Source organism: Cervus elaphus, chromosome 8 (genome assembly GCF_910594005.1).
Source record: "Cervus elaphus chromosome 8, mCerEla1.1, whole genome shotgun sequence".
In the NCBI taxonomy this organism is placed as follows: domain Eukaryota; kingdom Metazoa; phylum Chordata; class Mammalia; order Artiodactyla; family Cervidae; genus Cervus; species Cervus elaphus.
In genome coordinates this window covers 34,838,151-34,855,445 of record NC_057822.1, presented here as the reverse complement: position 1 = coordinate 34,855,445, position 17,295 = coordinate 34,838,151, and the positions used below count along the sequence as shown (strand labels likewise).

The window sequence follows — 17,295 nt, the reverse complement described above, 5'->3', positions numbered from 1 at the left end:
TTTTACAAGTGGTTGACCAGTTTTCCCAGCACCACTTGTTAAAGAGGTTGTCTTTTTTCCATTGTATATCCTTGCCTCCTTTGTCAAAGATAAGGTGTCCATAGGTTCGTGGATTTATCTCTGGGCTTTCTATTCTGTTCCATTGATCTATATTTCTGTCTTTGTGCCAGTACCATACTGTCTTGATGACTGTGGCTTTGTAGTAGAGTCTGAAGTCAGGCAGGTTGATTCCTCCAGTTCCATTCTTCTTTCTCAGGATTACTTTGGCTATTCGAGGTTTTTTGTATTTCCATACAAATTGTGAAATTATTTGTTCTAGTTCTGTGAAAAATACCATTGGTAGCTTGATAGGGATTGCATTGAATCTATAGATTGCTTTGGGTAGAATAGCCATTTTGACAATATTGATTCTTCCAATCCATGAACACGGTATGTTTCTCCATCTGTTTGTGTCCTCTTTGATTTCTTTCATCAGTGTTTTATAGTTTTCTATGTATAGGTCTTTTGTTTCTTTAGGTAGATATACTCCTAAGTATTTTATTCTTTTTGTTGCAATGGTGAATGGTATTGTTTCCTTAATTTCTCTTTCTGTTTTTTCATTGTTAGTATATAGGAATGCAAGGGATTTCTGTGTGTTAATTTTATATCCTGCAACTTTACTATATTCGTTGATTAGCTCTAGTAATTCTCTGGTAGAGTCTTTAGGGTTTTCTATATAGAGGATCATGTCATCTGCAAACAGTGAGAGTTTCACTTCTTCTTTTCCTATCTGGATTCCTTTTACTTCTTTTTCTGCTCTGATTGCTGTGGCCAAAACTTCCAACACTATGTTGAATAGTAGTGGTGAGAGTGGGCACCCTTGTCTTGTTCCTGATTTCAGGGGAAATGCTTTCAATTTTTCACCATTGAGGGTGATGCTTGCTGTGGGTTTGTCATATATAGCTTTTATTATGTTGAGGTATGTTCCTTCTATTCCTGCTTTTTGGAGAGTTTTAATCATAAATGAGTGTTGAATTTTGTCAAAGGCTTTCTCTGCATCTATTGAGATAATCATATGGTTTTTATCTTTCAATTTGTTAATGTGGTGTATTACATTGATTGATTTGCGGATATTAAAGAATCCTTGCATTCCTGGGATAAAGCCCACTTGGTCGTGGTGTATGATTTTTTTAATGTTGTTGGATTCTGTTTGCTAGAATTTTGTTAAGGATTTTTGCATCTATGTTCATCAGTGATATTGGTCTGTAGTTTTCTTTTTTTGTGGCATCTTTGTCTGGTTTTGGAATAAGGGTGATGGTGGCCTCATAGAATGAGTTTGGAAGCTTACCTTCATCTGCAATTTTCTGGAAGAGTTTGAGTAAGATAGGTGTTAGCTCTTCTCTAAATTTTTGGTAGAATTCAGCTGTGAAGCCATCTGGTCCTGGGCTTTTGTTTGCTGGAAGATTTTTGATTACAGTTTCGATTTCCTTGCTTGTGATGGGTCTGTTAAGATCTTCTATTTCTTCCTGGTTCAGTTTTGGAAGGTTATACTTTTCTAAGAATTTGTCCATTTCATCCAAGTTGTCCATTTTATTGGCATAGAGCTGCTGGTAGTAGTCTCTTATGATCCTTTGTATTTCAGTGTTGTCTGTTGTGATCTCTCCATTTTCATTTCTAATTTTGTTAATTTGGTTCTTCTCTCTTTGCTTCTTAATGAGTCTTGCTAATGGTTTGTCAATTTTGTTTATTTTTTCAAAAAACCAGCTTTTAGCTTTGTTGATTTTTGCTATGGTCTCTTTAGTTTCTTTTGCATTTATTTCTGCCCTGATTTTTAAGATTTCACTTTCATCAAGAGGTTCTTTAGTTCTTCTTTGCCTTCAGCCATAAGGGTGGTGTTATCTGCATATCTGATGCTATTGATATTTCTCCCAGCAATCTTTTTCTCTTATCACAGTATTTTAATTTTAATTTTTAATTTATTTATTTTAATTTGAGGCTAATTACTTTATAATATTGTAGTGGATTTGCCATACATTGATATGAATCAGCCATGGGTGTACATGTGTTCCCCATCCTGAACCTCCATCCCCCCTCCCTCCTCATCCCATCCCTCTGGGTCATCCCAGTGCACCAGCCCTGAGCACCCTTTCTCATGCATCGAACCTGGACTGGCGATCTGTTTCACATATGATCTCCCAGCAATCTTAATTCCAGCTTGTGCTTCTTCCAGCCCAGCATTTCTCATGATACACTCTGCATATAAGTTAAACAAGCAGGGTGACAATATACAGCCTTGACATACTCCTTTCCTGATTTGGACACAGTCTGTTGTTCCAACCAGTTCTAACTGTTGCTTCTTGACCTGCATACAGATTTCTCAAGAGGCAGGTCAGGTGGTATGGTATTCCCATCTCTTTCAGAATTTTCCACAGTTTGTTGTGATCTACACAGTCAAAGGCTTTGGCATAGTCAATGAAGCAGAAGTAGATGTTTTTCTGGGACTCTCATGCTTTTTCGATGATCCAATGGATGTTGGCTATTTGATCTATGTACAATTGCTATTGTAGCAATAACCAATGTCAACTTTGGGGGTGTCTATAATTCAACCTGCCTATTATAGCTCAATGGTAGTAGGACAGTTAAGACAGCACAAAATACACAACCAAAAGCTTTCAAGACAGTAATTGAGATTGTGCCTGTCTACATATAATATTTTTAACTCTCACTGATATGTTTAATCCTTAATGATAAAGGAATTATCATTCTTTTTAACTTTGACAATCTAATTGTGAAAGTATTTAGTTTTAAGAAAATATGTAGTTGACTATAAATGAAGAAAAACATTTTTACAAATTTCTTGCATAAATATTAATTTTTTAAAATTTTATTAAAATATTTTGTTTTAAAAATAAAAATACTATATTGTATTTAAAATAATCTTTCCTCTTTTAAAATTTCTAACTTTTCTGTCATGTTTAAAAACAAGTCATCATAACTTTTACCTATGTTTTTCTAGTACTTTGAGTCATTTCATGCTTTTGAAACTTTTAGTCTATAATCCATCTATAATCTATTGTCTATTTGATGCCTTTAAACTTTAATGTACAATTAATCTCATGTTTTGTTTTATGGCGGGGATCTAACTTATTTTTTCCATGAAAGTGAAAGTCGCTCAGTTGTGTCCAACTCTTTGCAACCCAATGGACTATACAGTCCATGGAATTCTATAGGCCAGAAACCTGGAGTGGGTAGCCGTTCCTGTCGCCAGGGGATCTTCCATGCCAGGAATTGAACCAGGGTTTCCGGCATTGCAGACAGATTCTTTACCACTGAGCCACTGGGGAAATCCCCTATTATTAATTTTTTTCCCCATACAATGAACCATTTGATCCAACACTATTTATTGAATAACCTCTATATTTTTCATTAAAATGCTAACTTTATAGAAACCAAATTACTGTATAGACTTTATATTGCACCTGGATTTTCTATTACATTCCACTGAGTTAGTTCCATTCAGAACTAATGTGATACTATCTTCATACTTACTACTTTATAACATTTAAATACTTGGGAAAAGTCCTTCTATATAGCTCTTCCTTTTAAGTGTGAGGGTAACTTATTAAATATATTTTCCATTAATACTTTAGGCTATTTTTGTTCAATTAAAAGCAAAACATTGAGAATTGACTGAAGGTTAAATTAAAGCTTAATTTTAGAAGAACTGACATTTTCATCCTATGAGTCCCCTCATTTTATGGGTCCCCTCATCTTGGAATGTGGTAACTCTCCATTTATTTAAATTTTCTGTTTGTAGACTTTGTAAAATATTTTCTGTTGGTGAAATATTGTGGTTTGATTTTTATTTTAAACTATCCATAATTACCTGTGTCAGAGTCTGTCTCTCATCTCCATCATTTCCCTAGTCAATGAAATTAAATACATCTTCAATACATGCAATATCCTCATTGTTAAGAAAAATAATCTTTCGGGGTAACAGTTATCTGAGTTCAAGTAATATTCAAAACAGAGCAAAATCTCAGTTATTCTTATAGTCATAATGCTGTAACTGCTCCATTAAGAAAAACATTCACGGGCAAAAGACTTTGCATAACTGCAAAATAAATATCATCAGTGATATGTGAAAATTATACTCTGGGTCTATCTTTTATTACTTCACCATAAATTAGTATAGTTACTATTTCTTTTGAAAATATCTATGTTAATGGCAAGAAGTATCCATGATACTATCATAAATTTTCAAATTATCAATAAAATTGTTATTGACTTGAGAAATGGAATATGTCTGATATTTTGAGAATTCACATGTATTCTAATATAACAAGTAAAAATGTTACTTAATATAAGCACAATTGACAAGTATCCAGTATCCACTTCTTTTCTTTCTCATCCCAGTGCCACTTACTTAATTCTTCCTCCAGCTGAGCCAATTAAATCAGCAAATAGATGATGTATCTCAGATTAATGCAAGGCAGAACTCTAAGGAGGGTATTTTTCTTCAGGCTTGCCCAACTCCCTAATCATGAGAGTAGCAAACAGTGACTATAATGAGTATTCTATTAATTAGAGGACACTCTCATGTCACATGTAGATCATTTTGAAATGTTCTCTTGTATAGTTAAAGATAGTTATTCTAATGACAGTCGATTCTTTTGCTACAAAGCATTCAGAATAAATTGCTATTACTGCCATAATAAAATTATTACATTTATTTATTTTTTTGCTGGGTCAAGTCTTAGCTGTGGGATCTTTGACTGAGATGCACAGACTCTCTAGCTGTGGCCAATGGGCTCATTAGAATCAGCGCATGGGCTTAGTTGATCCATGGCATGTGGGATCTCAGTTCCCTGACCAGGGATTGAGTCCAAGTCCCCTTCATTGCAAGGTCGGTTCTTAATCACTGAACTGCCAGGGAAAACTCACAGAATGCTTCTAATCATAACATTTTCAGATATTTCTGACTTTTCTTCTCAATGTCCTCTCAATAATCCTTCAAATATGCAGTACTCTCTCTGATCTCACTACTAGGTTACCTGCTTCTACCCAACCCACAGTTTGCATTCCTGGAGTGTAAATGCCTGACATTAAACTTCTGATTGTGGCTTCCCAGGTGGCGCTAGTGGTAAAGAACCTGCCTGCCAATGCAGGAGACACAGGAGAGGTGGGTTCAATCTCTGAGTTGGAAAGATCCACTGGAGGAGGAAATAGCAAGTTACTCCAGTATTATTGCCTGGAGAATCCCATGGACAGAGGAGTCTGGTGGGCTACAGTCCATGGGGGTCACACAGAGTTGGGCGCGGTTGAAGCAGCTTAGCAGGCATACAAGCTTTTGTTTGCTAAGTGTTAGTTGCTCAGTTGTGTCCGACTCTTTGTGACCCCACGGACTGTAGTCCTGCAGGTTCCTCTGTCCATGGAATTCTCCAGGCAATAATAATGGAGTCGGTTACCATGTCCTTCTCCAGGAGATCTTTCTGCCCATGTATTGAACTCAGGTCTCGTGCATTGCAGGCATATTCATTACCATCTGAGCCACCAGGAAGCCCTTGATTGCTAAGACATCCACTTCTAAGACATTCATCTCAAACATATCCCAGGTGTATGACACAGATGCTAGTAAATGCCTAGATAAGAAACCAGAATGTACCTCCTCATGAAGTTCTCCTCTTAGGAAAAAAGCTTTTGGTAACCCAGATAACCGACATTTTAAGTGACCTCACTTTTCTGTTTCCATATCTAAATTCTTGCTGCTATATTTAAAATTGATCAGTAAAGAGTGAACTTGTAAAGTCCTAAGTACTAACCTGTACTCACTCCAACAAAGACAGGGCTACAGGTCTACACTTTCTCTCTACCTATGACCTCACTGGGCAGCTATTGAGCCTGCCATACCTCCTTGACCTGTGAATAATAAACCATGCTTTTTCAAAGTTCCCTGATGGTTACTGCTGAGGTACATCTTGCAATTATAACAAGAACCATAAGGGCTGGTCCAGCCACAAGTTTGACTCAGTTCCAGAATACCTTTAGGGACTTATCACATGTAGTAGTGGCCCAGGTGAATGCCTCAAGCATTCCAAGTATACAAAATCACTGTCTATAGGCTAAAACTAACATAAAATATTTCCTCAAAATATCTGAGCATAAATCTGTATCATTTATATCTATGGCTAACCACTGTGTGTGCCCACATGCAAATATCAGTTGAGTTCAGTAGCTCAGTCATGTTCAACACTTTGTGACACCATGGATTACAGCATGCCAGGCTTCCCTGTCCATCCCAACTCCCGGAGCTTACTCAAACTCACATCCATTGAGTCGGTGATACCATCCAATCAACTGTCTCATCCTCTGTTGTCCCCTTCTCTTGCCTTCAATCTTTCTAAGCATCAGAGTCTTTTCAAATGATTCAGTTCTTCACATCAGGTGGCCAAAGTATTGGAGTTTCAGCTTTAGCATCAGTCCTTCCAATGAATATTCAAGACCGACTTTCAGGATTGACTGGTTAAATCTCCTTGCAGCAAAAGAGACTCTGAGTCTTCCCCAACACTTCAGTTCAAAAGCATCAATTCTTTGGCACTCAGCTTTCTTTATAGTCCAACTCTAACATCCACAACATGACTACTAGAAAAACCATAGTTTTAACTAGACAGAACTTTGTTGGCAAAGTAGTCTCTGCTTTTTAATATGCTGTCTAGGTTGGTCATAGCTTTTCTTCCAAGGTCAAGCATCTTTTAATTTAATGACCTCAGTCACCATCTGCAGTGATTCTGGAACCCAAAGAAATAAAGTCTGTCATTGTTTCCCCATTTATTTGCCATGAAGTGATGGGACCAGATGTCACGATCTTAGTTCTCTGCATGTTGAATTTTAAGCCAACTTTTTCAGTTTCTTCTTTCACTTTAATCAAGAGGTTCTTTATTCTTCACCTTCTGCCATAAGGGTGGTGTCATCTGCATATCTGATGTTATTGATATTTCTCCCACAAATCTTGATTCCAGCTTGTGCTTCATCCAGCCTGGCATTTCACATGATATACTTTGTATAGAAGTTAAGTAAGCAGGGTGACAATATACAGCTTTGAAATACTCCTTTCCCGATTTGGAACCAGTCTGCTGTTCCATGTCCAGTTCTGACTGTTGCTTCTTGAACTGTATACAGAATTCACAGGAGGCAGGTAATGTGGTCTGGTATTCCCATCTCTTCGAATTTTCCACAGTTTGTGGTGATCCACACAGTCAAAGGCTTTGGCATAGTCAATAAAGCAGAAGTAGATGTTTTTCCGAAACTCTCTTGCTTTTCTGATGATCCAAAAGATGTTGGCAATTTGATCTCTGGTTCCTCTGCCTTTTCTAAATACAGCTTGAACTTTTGGAAGTTCACGGTTCACATACTGTTGAAGACTGGCTTGGAGAATTTTGAACATCACACTGCTAGCATGTGAGATGAGTGCAATTGTGTGGTAGTTTGAACATTCTTTAACATTCTTTTAACATTGCACTTCTTTGGGATTCGAATGAAAACTGACCTTTTCCAGTCCTGTGGCCACTACTGAGTTTTCCAAATTTGCTGGCATATTGAGTGCAGCACTTTTATAACATCATCTTTTAGGATCTGAAATAGCTTAACTGGAATTCCATCACTTCTACTAGCTTTGTTTGTAGTGATGCATCCTAAAGCCCACTTGACTTCACATTCCAGGATGTCTGGCTCCAGGCGAGTGATCACACCATAGTGATTATCTGGGTCGTGAAGATTTTTTTGTACAGTTCTTCTGTGTATTTTTGCCACCTCTTCTTAATATTTTCTGCTTCTGTAGGTCCATATCATTTCTGTCATTTACTGTGCCCATCTTTGCATGAAATGTTCCCTTGGTATCTCTAATTTTCTTGAAGAGATCTCTAGTCTTTCGCATTCTGTTGTTTTCCTCTATTTCTTTGCACTGATCACTGAGGAAGGCTTTCTCATCTCTCCTTGCTATTCTTTGGAACTCTGCATCCAAATGGGTATATCTTTCCTTTTCTCCTTTACCTTTCACTTTTCTTCTTTTCTCAGCTATTATTAAGGCCTCCACAGATAAGCATTTTGCCTTTTGCATATCTTTTTCTTTGGGATGGTCTTGATCACTGCCTCCTGTACAACGGCATGAACCCCGTCCATAGTTCTGCAGGCACTCTGTCTATCAGACCTAATCCCTTGAATCTATTTGTCACTTCAACTGTATAATTGTAAGGGATTTGATTTAGGTCATACCTGAATGGTCTAGCAGTTATCCCTACTTTCTTCAATTTCAATCTGAATTTGGCAATAAGGAGTTCGTGATCTGAGCTTCAGTCAGCTCTCTCCCAATCTTGTTTTTGCTGACTGTATAGCGCAAACATCATAACTATGCAGAAAAGCATGTATAAAAATCATCTTTGTTCAAACTTTTATTTGGTCCATAAGGGAACTTGAGAAAACTGAATTCCTTGAATCTCAATTAGTTTAGAAATAGGACTAAATGTCTCATCATCTGATGTCCTCAGTTCAGTGTTCTTTCCAATCTTTTCAAACACTCTTTGGCTTTGTCTTGTACCCAGAGCATTTCCAGAGAACAGGCACAATTTTGTATATTTCTTTTTACCCCTTGAGCCTTTAACATGGCTTTAAATGATATTCCCTGAATCACATTAAATTGTATTATAAAGAGCATTTCAGATAACTAAAATGAACATCACTTTCTTTAAATCTTTGACAAAGATCATCCAATTACAACAAATATTATCAATGTACAGCAAAATAAACAGCATATTAGTAGTGCTTCCCTTAATTTTACAATATCTCCAGAAACTACTAATCCCAAAATAAGGAAATAATTGAAATCAATAGGAAGGGTTATGGACATGCAAAGTTATTAGTAAAATACAAGGGTTTTAATTAAAGATGTTGGCTTTCAACAAAGGCTCGCTGTTATCCTGATTGATTGAGCCTGCTGGCTCAGCACTTCTTTTCTCTTCATTAGCTCCCACTTGCTTTTCTCTGCTCTAATTGGATATTTATTTACTGCATTATACCTTCTCTTTAAAAAGGGTTTGTTACAGAAATATTGTAAACACAATTATACTTTAGACAAACTGTATGCATGTTATATGAGTATAATTAGTATATTATTTTAATAATTTGCCATTTTGATTTTACTGTCCACAGGAAAATTGGAAATTTCATGGGAAAAAAATGCAATTTAGTTTCGAGTTGCTACATTTCCTTGCTTAAATTTTGAGGAAGAAACATATATAATATTTTCTTATATTTTAATATTCATTTCAAAGAAGTTCCAAATATATTTTAGAAGGAATAAAAGCAAGTTTAGCTATTTCTAAATTTCACCCTAGAACTGAATAGAATCCATAAGCCAGACCAAGGTTTTCTTCCTATTTAAACTAAAGTTTTAATATATTGCAACTACTGAAAGTAATTTTGTGTGCACAAGTATAATAAATGAGAAAAATGCTAAATAATTTCTAATTTCTCCTAGCATGTTCTATATAGTTTGTACAGAAACAATAAATAACATAAAGTGTTGGTTGGCACAAGCTTTTATTTTGCCAATATCATAATATGCTCTATTCACAATTATCTACACTAAAACAAAGATACTGTTTGTATTAATTTCAATGCTATTTTATTTTAATTAAAAAAAAGATTTTGAGATAACCTAGGTAGGAAGAATACTGTAGAAATAAAAGATGAATTCCTCTAGAAGTTTTCCTTTGGTTAAAATAATGCTTTTCATTAATCAATTTAATGAACAAGCTGAAGCAGTCATTTCCTCTTTTTTTTTTTTTTTTGCTGTGACATTTTGGTTTAAAAGGCAACAATGTTTTAACATATTGTCAAGTGCACTTACATTTTTCAATTAGTTTCTAAGCAAGAAGTGTCCCTTATAAAGCAACTAGAAACTGAAGAATATATTGAGTGGTAATCAGCTGAGAAAATTTGACTTATATAACCTGCAGTTAAGGACAATTGTAAGTAACTGCTTTAATGTAAAACGTGTAAGGTTGGGAGAATCAAACTGTAATATTTTGATCTATGCCTGCCTCATCCTCCCAAGCACAGTTCCTAACTGAGATGACAAAAGAAAAGCGTAAAATGTAATAACCACCCAGGCTGATAATAGGAGACTGGAGAAAGCTGGCTTGATACTGTGCTTAAAGATAAAAAAGGACATGCAGTATCTATTTTAAATGAGATAAGTGTGATTCATATATCTTGCAGGGAGAGAGATAACTTTGTTCCTTTAATCATTATTATTTATTTCTTAAAGCTTAGTCTCTTTCACACCTAAACCTTCCAGCACAAACCTTAGGACTCAGTTCTTAGGAACAGAGAGAGTTGTCACTCTTACAAGTAAGCCTACTAAATAATACTACTATAAGCTTCAGACTTCACACAGCAGATAAGTTTGTTTCCCCTGACATGAGTACATTAATCCACTGAATCAATTTACTTAAGCTGTGCTGTGGAGCAATGCGGCCACGATTTAACTGAGCTTAAAAGCACTTTCAACTTTTGAGTCACAGCTCCACGTACAATGCAGGCCCATAGTACCCTTCATAAGTTCTATTTTGACCTTTTACAACTATGTGAGAAATATTTCTGTTAGGTTTATAGTCATGATACTCTAACATCAAAAAGGATCTTAAAATAATGAATTTAAGCTATTTTAGAAAATCAGACTCCTGAGTAAAACAGGATGGAACACCTGGTTTGATTCTACAAGAACAATTTACTTGCTTTAATATTTACAAAATTCTTTAGATTTTCTTAATTTTTTAAGGAATTTGTTTAGAAAATATTTTAATTTTTAAAACATTTTAGAAAAAAACATTTTTAAAATAGCTGCTGGCTTCAGAGTTTACAGTATGAAGGTTATCAAATGTCATAGAGGAAAATGGCACATTTGCATTATTCAATATGCAATCAAAGCTAACTGTAACAACCAAAGCAGGATACAAAAGAAGTTGCAACATGTTACTAAATTTTGCTAAAAAATTAAAAATTTTATAGGTATGCATGGTGAACTGTTGTCCAAAGTGCTGAGAAGAAAAATTTTCTTCTACCCTTCTACATTCTTCTGGCTGGCTTACAAATTATATTGACAGGAGGCAGCCTAACAGGAGAAAGTCAAATAAAAGATTAATAACATGTATGCATGGGAGAAATGCAATAAAACTGAGTCTTGCCAAAATGGCCAAAACTCTCACTTTAAAAACAATTTTCAGCTAAAGACAAAGCAGGATGTTGGGAAAAGTGATTTGGGACTTCAAAGGTGATGAAGCCAATTGAGATGGAGATAGAAAACTGAATGTTTGGAACACAGAGACAGTGGGATTCAGAGGAATTTTAACAAACAGACTGCAAAGTGCCTCCTCATCAGACACACCTAGTTCATGCTACGGTTGTCCGTGGGCACAGTTCCCTTCATGGGATAGCTTATTTATCTGCACTTTTCTAGGAAGTTAGGGGAAAGATCAAAGTTTTCCAAGTTTTCCAAGCCTTAAAAATAGCCTAAATTAATCCTCATACCAAAGAGACACATTTTAAGGTGGCAAATTTTGCCCACCTACAATACTAAGCTGTCCATTTATTAACACTCTCGTCCCACTTCGCAAAATCTATTAAAAACAAAACCTCAAACCTCTTCCTCATTTCTTCTTTTTAAAACTTCTGAATCCTACAGACCTTCCCTCAAACTTATCATCGATATCATCACCATTTTTGCTTTTCCATATCTCTGCTCAGAGATGTTTTCACTCTAATCACCACTCTTCACTTCATTCATCCTAACAAGTCACTCATTATCATGGACTAGTTTTCCTAGGACCTGAATTACTTGTCTTTACTGTGACTTCTTACCATTTAGTGACACAGAGGATCATTCCTGGCATATTTGCTGTTTTAGGAGGAAACCCTGTGGGAGGATGTCAGCATTGATATAATGGGGCAAATAATATGTATTTTGAGGTCAGTGTCCTTGGCTAAGGTGTGGAGCTTTTAAATATTTTACCTTTCTTCCTAATATATGCAAAATATCAAAGAGTAATTATTCATAAAAGTAATGAAATATTTGACAAATATGAAACTGAATACCTCCAGAGAAACCCTCACTGAAGTGAATTTGTTTCAGTCATAAGGAAAGAAATCATCTGTAAATGATAAATATGATGTCTAAAAGATCCTAAAATTCATTTTTGTATGCTTAGTCAATAAAAGCAGGATATTTTCAAAAATTTGCCCAGCCTGTTTCCTGATTTTTAAAAAGTTTAATCAGGGCTCAGAGATAAGTACATCTGAAGTAGGTGTTCAGTTCAGTTCAGTTGCTCAGTCGTGTCCAACCCTTTGCGACCCCATGAATTGCAGCACACCAGGCCTCCCTGTCCATCACCAACTCCCGGAGTTTACTCAAACTCATGTCCATCGAGCCGGTGATGCCATCCAGCCATCTCATCCTCTGTCGTCCCCTCCTCCTCCTGCCTCCAATCCCTCCCAGCATCAGGGTCTTTTCCAACGAGTCAACTCTTCGCGTGAGGTGGCCAAAACATTGTAAGGGTAAGTAATACATTTTAACTAGCAGAAGGACTATCAGTAATCTAAAGGAAGCTAGGAAAATTTTACATTTCTTTGGAAAAAAAAGTTCATCAAGATGTCACTTTGCCATGAGCTCTCTAAATATCTAATATCTCTATAGAATCTCTCATAAGGTCTATTCTCAATATTTTGGGATGGGGAATATGTGTAACTCTATGGCTGATTCATATCAATGTATGACAAAACCCACTGAAATGTTGTGAAGTAATTAGCCTCCAACTAATAAAAAATAAATTAAAAAAATTTCTGATTGTACTGCTAAACTTCAGGTCTTACAATAAATACATCTTTGAGTACTTCCAAAATACATTTTGCCTCAGGATGTGGGGCTCTATAAATATGGATATATAATTTATCTTTCGAGTGACTCAAAGGAGGAAACAGAGAACAGAAGTGAGTGATAAAGGCAAGCATCCTTCTCTTCAATCCAGTGTTTTTGCTATTTATTCCCCAGTCATCTATGTCAGTATCATTCACAAGCTAGAAGTGGTCTGAAGTTTTGCTCCTACATGCATTCACTCAGATTTAAGTTGGATTAAGTTTTCTAACAGTATCTCTTTTAGTTTATTATAATATTATCTATTATTTACTAGGTCCTTAGTATACAACAAGAATACTTAAACATATAAACCACATTATTATTGTACTGAATTTGATTCCAAAGAAGTAACCCTCTGAGGTAAGTTTAATATCTCCATTTTATAGATATAGTAACTGAGGTTTAAAAATTAAATCACTTTCTAATGCTAGAAAGTGGAAACAACTGAGATTTTTATCGTCTGGCTGACTATAAATCCAGTGTCCTTGTCCCCTAACTGCTATGCAATATGGTATACAGGAAACGGTATTATTCTTAGGTTCAGGACAGTTAGGTCAAAATCTCAGGTATTACCTGCATAAATTTAACAACTCTCTTAAATATTTCCTCTGTTGACATTTCCCGATTGTGGAATGAGGTTAATGATAACTGACTTCTTTAAATAATAGAAATATTGTGAAAATAAATTTTAAAATGGAAATATTTTATAAACTGTAAAAATCCATGCAAATGAATACTATTCTAAAATTTGAGTTTGCATGTATTGGATATAAGTAAATGTTTGTGGAATTTAAATTTGATAGACTCTGTGGAGTAGGCACAGTAACCATTAAGCCAATTTTATGTTATTGTAGTGAGCTTAATTTCCATGCTGGAAAATTAGGTGAATTAAATGACTGTGTGACTGATGATTTGATAACATGAGCTATGGCTTGATAACAGTCTTACTCAAGACTCCCTACCACCCCCAACTTGGTGGCAAGTAACAAAACTAATTCAAATGTATTAGAATATTGCATTTATTAAGGTCCTCAAAGAAAGAAGTACATTTGGACATCAGGAAGACCAGAGAACAAGGAAGCAAAAAAGGTCAAAATCTTTCTCTCTCCAATTATCCCTTGCCTCTACATGGCTGATTAATTCTTCGGTGTCACTGAGGACTGGTTATTTCTCCTTCTCATTAATACACATGGCTCCAAAACAGACATCTCAGCTAAGTTTAATCTCTCTTTAAGTTTCTAAGGTGGTGTAACCAGCACCTGTCGATCCCAAGTTCAAATTCTCTAGAAAGAGAATCTGATTGGCCCAGCCTAGATTAATTACCTATTACAGGACTTCTTAACCTTTGGTATTATTAACATTGTCTGCTGAATAATTATTCTTTGCTTTGGACATGCAGAGTGAGGCTCTCTTGTATTTGTAGGATGCCATTAAAACATTTTGTCCAATGTCACAGTGAATGCATTTCACACAGTAATCCAATATTACTTTAGAATCCTGCTTAAAATTCTTGCCAAAACATTGCTGCCATAAAACATTGCTTTTCTTAAATAACTTAAGTCTACACTTTCATCCAACAGTGTAAGGAATTTCCACAATATCTAATATTTGTATGTTCAACTTTTTTAATAATATTTTCTGTGTCTTCTATGCTAAAAAAAGAAATACATTTGAAATAGCCTCCACACTCTTTTCCATTTATTATTTCAGCTGTTATTATTATAGCAGGAAGAAAATTCTTTACCATTTATATGGAGCACTTTGTGTTTCCTTTTAAAAGAAAACATTTATCCTTAAGCTTAGCAAAAGTTCAGTACTGATTTAAGCATCACAGCTTTAAGAATGTTAAAACATTAGATATTTGTCTTTATGTTCAGTAAAGTTTGTTTTCAAATATCTTAGCAGTGATGATGATCCTCATACTTATTTTAAGAACTAATACAAAAGATAATATACACTAAGGGCAAGATACATTGTGTTTCATAGCAAATCTATGTTTATACTTCACACAGTTTTTATCTCTGTGCCAAGAACAGAGTGGGTACACAGTATCCTTTTCCTTTTTTCTTTCTCCAGTGAATGGATAGTCAGGTTAATATTTGGGAAAAACACTGAAATAGTCAGTTAACCTGAAATTCAGTTAATTATCATGTTGTATACATTTGGATTTCCTACTTCCTCTGATGTATGGACTCTGAAGTCATTGTTAATATCACCACATCTGTGCTGTATCATTAATCTAGAAACCACAAAGACATATAAGAAATGATGATGTTTCACTTGAAAGCAATGAAATTAGGCAGTTGACTTACATAGAAACTGGTCTACCACACAGAAGCAAAGCTCATTTTCAGGTTTCTGATAACCAGAAGTGTGAAGAGCTTCAGTTATTAAAATTACATGACCATTTCACGCCTACGTTTCCCACTGTTGAACACTTACAAGTCTGGCAATGATTTTCCGTGGGTCCCCAGCATCGGCCCGTACAGGACTTATGGCAACGTCCACCTGTAGAGTAGGAAAAAGCACGTGTGTATTATCATCTTTAATCTTTCACTCTGACTGGGAGCTAACACCTCAAAGGAAATATTCCTACTTCTTTATGTGGATTTTTATGTCATACTAGAGTTGAAACATAGCTCATAAAATGCCCACTTAAGTAGCAAAATTTGAATGTCAAATACATATGAAGCAGAGAAATACAATCTCTTGATATTCAAAAATCCTCTCACCGTATTACAAGAAAAGGAAATACATGACTTTGTGAATGCTCCTGGATAGCCAGAAGTAAATATTTACATGAAATAAGCTTTACTTCAACTACTGAATATTTTTATTCTACTGATCTATTCTACTTGATATAAATTCAAAAGTTCACAGCCCACTAATATCAACAAACATTAAGGATTAAATCAACAGTGTAAAAGAAGGTGGAGTCGATGAAAACAAAAATATATTACAAACATAGGATAAACCTTCAGAAAAAAGGTTGTTTACATAATTTAGATTATATCTTTTTGTCAAAAGTCTTTTGTATCTTTAAAAAATTATTGAAATATGGCTGATTTACAATGTTGTATTAGTTTCAGGTGTACATCAAGGAGATTAGGTTGTACAAATAAGTGTGTGTATGTGTGTGTGCATGTATGTATATATATTTACATTCTCTTTCATCATAGGTTGTTACAAGATACTGAATATCACTTTTACGCTATACAGAAAGTCCTGGCTTTTTATCTGTTTTTTATATAGTAGTGTGTATATTTTAATATCAAACTCCTAATTTATCCCTCCCCCTTCCCCTTTGGTAACCATCAGTTTGCACTTCGTCTTTTTAAAACTTTTTATTGAGGTATAATTAATATACAGTATTAATAAGTTTCAGGTGTATGCCACGATTCACAATTTTTAAAGGTTATTTTCCATTTATAGTTATGAAACAATATTAGCTATATTCCTGTGGAGGAGGACATTCAGAGGTTGTGTCTGAGTTGACCTGTAAGCTGAACCTGGGCGATCAGAGGCTTCTCACCTGCTCCGCTGTCCTTGAAATGTATGTCCCTCTGACTATCCTCATGCTAGCAGCTGTTTCAAGGACATAGCCTTGAGAGAGAAAGGTGTTGTTGAGACCATCTGGACTGAGTAAGTGACCAAATTTAGTTAAGACCTTGATGCAAACTTTTAAGACTCTGACAGGCGGATGCTGAAATCTACTTATCTTGCTGCTGCCCAAGACAAGTCTCATACTTAAGTCCCCTAGCTTATGAAACTTGTCACCTACAAATCCAGTGTGGGCTGCCTCTTTCTTCCACCTCTCCTTGCCTTTTATGTACAGGTGCCAATTTGCAAACCAACACTTTATATAAATATTTCAAGCATTTAAAAGAATTCGTTTATTTGGGGAAGTTTAATTTCAATTATTTTTCTAATATCCTCTTCTAAAACTTTTATTGATACTACTTTCTTTCTCAAAGATCAGCCTTTATTTCCTGTGGCCTCATTTTCCTTTTAATGATGATGCTACTATGGTACTGGCCTCAGTGAAAAAAGCTGTCCCACAGAAAAATTCCCTACAATCACAACAAAAGAATATTAACTAGAAGAAATCATGTGTACTGACTCTCCTTGAAGTTTGCTGTTGAATTTCATAGGTTCACTCCAAACTTTTTTGAGTACAAGAATATGGAATGGTTTTATCTTTTGGGAAAAGTGGACACAAAAATTTATCAAAGATAAAATCTTTTCTATAACACACTATTAACCTTTATTGTTAATTTTCTAATATAAATTGTGAATGGCTACACGCCTATTCAAGATGTTCATTTTAACATAGCTAAATACATTGTAAA

At 35.2% G+C, this 17,295-nt stretch overlaps 1 protein-coding gene across 4 annotated transcripts in view; it reads right to left on the bottom strand.

Moving 5' to 3' along the window:
• ERBB4 (erb-b2 receptor tyrosine kinase 4) overlaps positions 1-17,295 on the bottom strand; it is a 1,218,836-nt gene that overhangs the window by 334,775 nt on the left and 866,766 nt on the right. For all 4 annotated transcript variants that reach the window (XM_043910154.1, XM_043910156.1, XM_043910155.1 and 1 more), the window contains exon 5: positions 15,389-15,454. In XM_043910154.1, the coding sequence (XP_043766089.1) occupies positions 15,389-15,454 (66 nt within the window). The remainder of the gene's footprint in view (positions 1-15,388; positions 15,455-17,295) is intronic.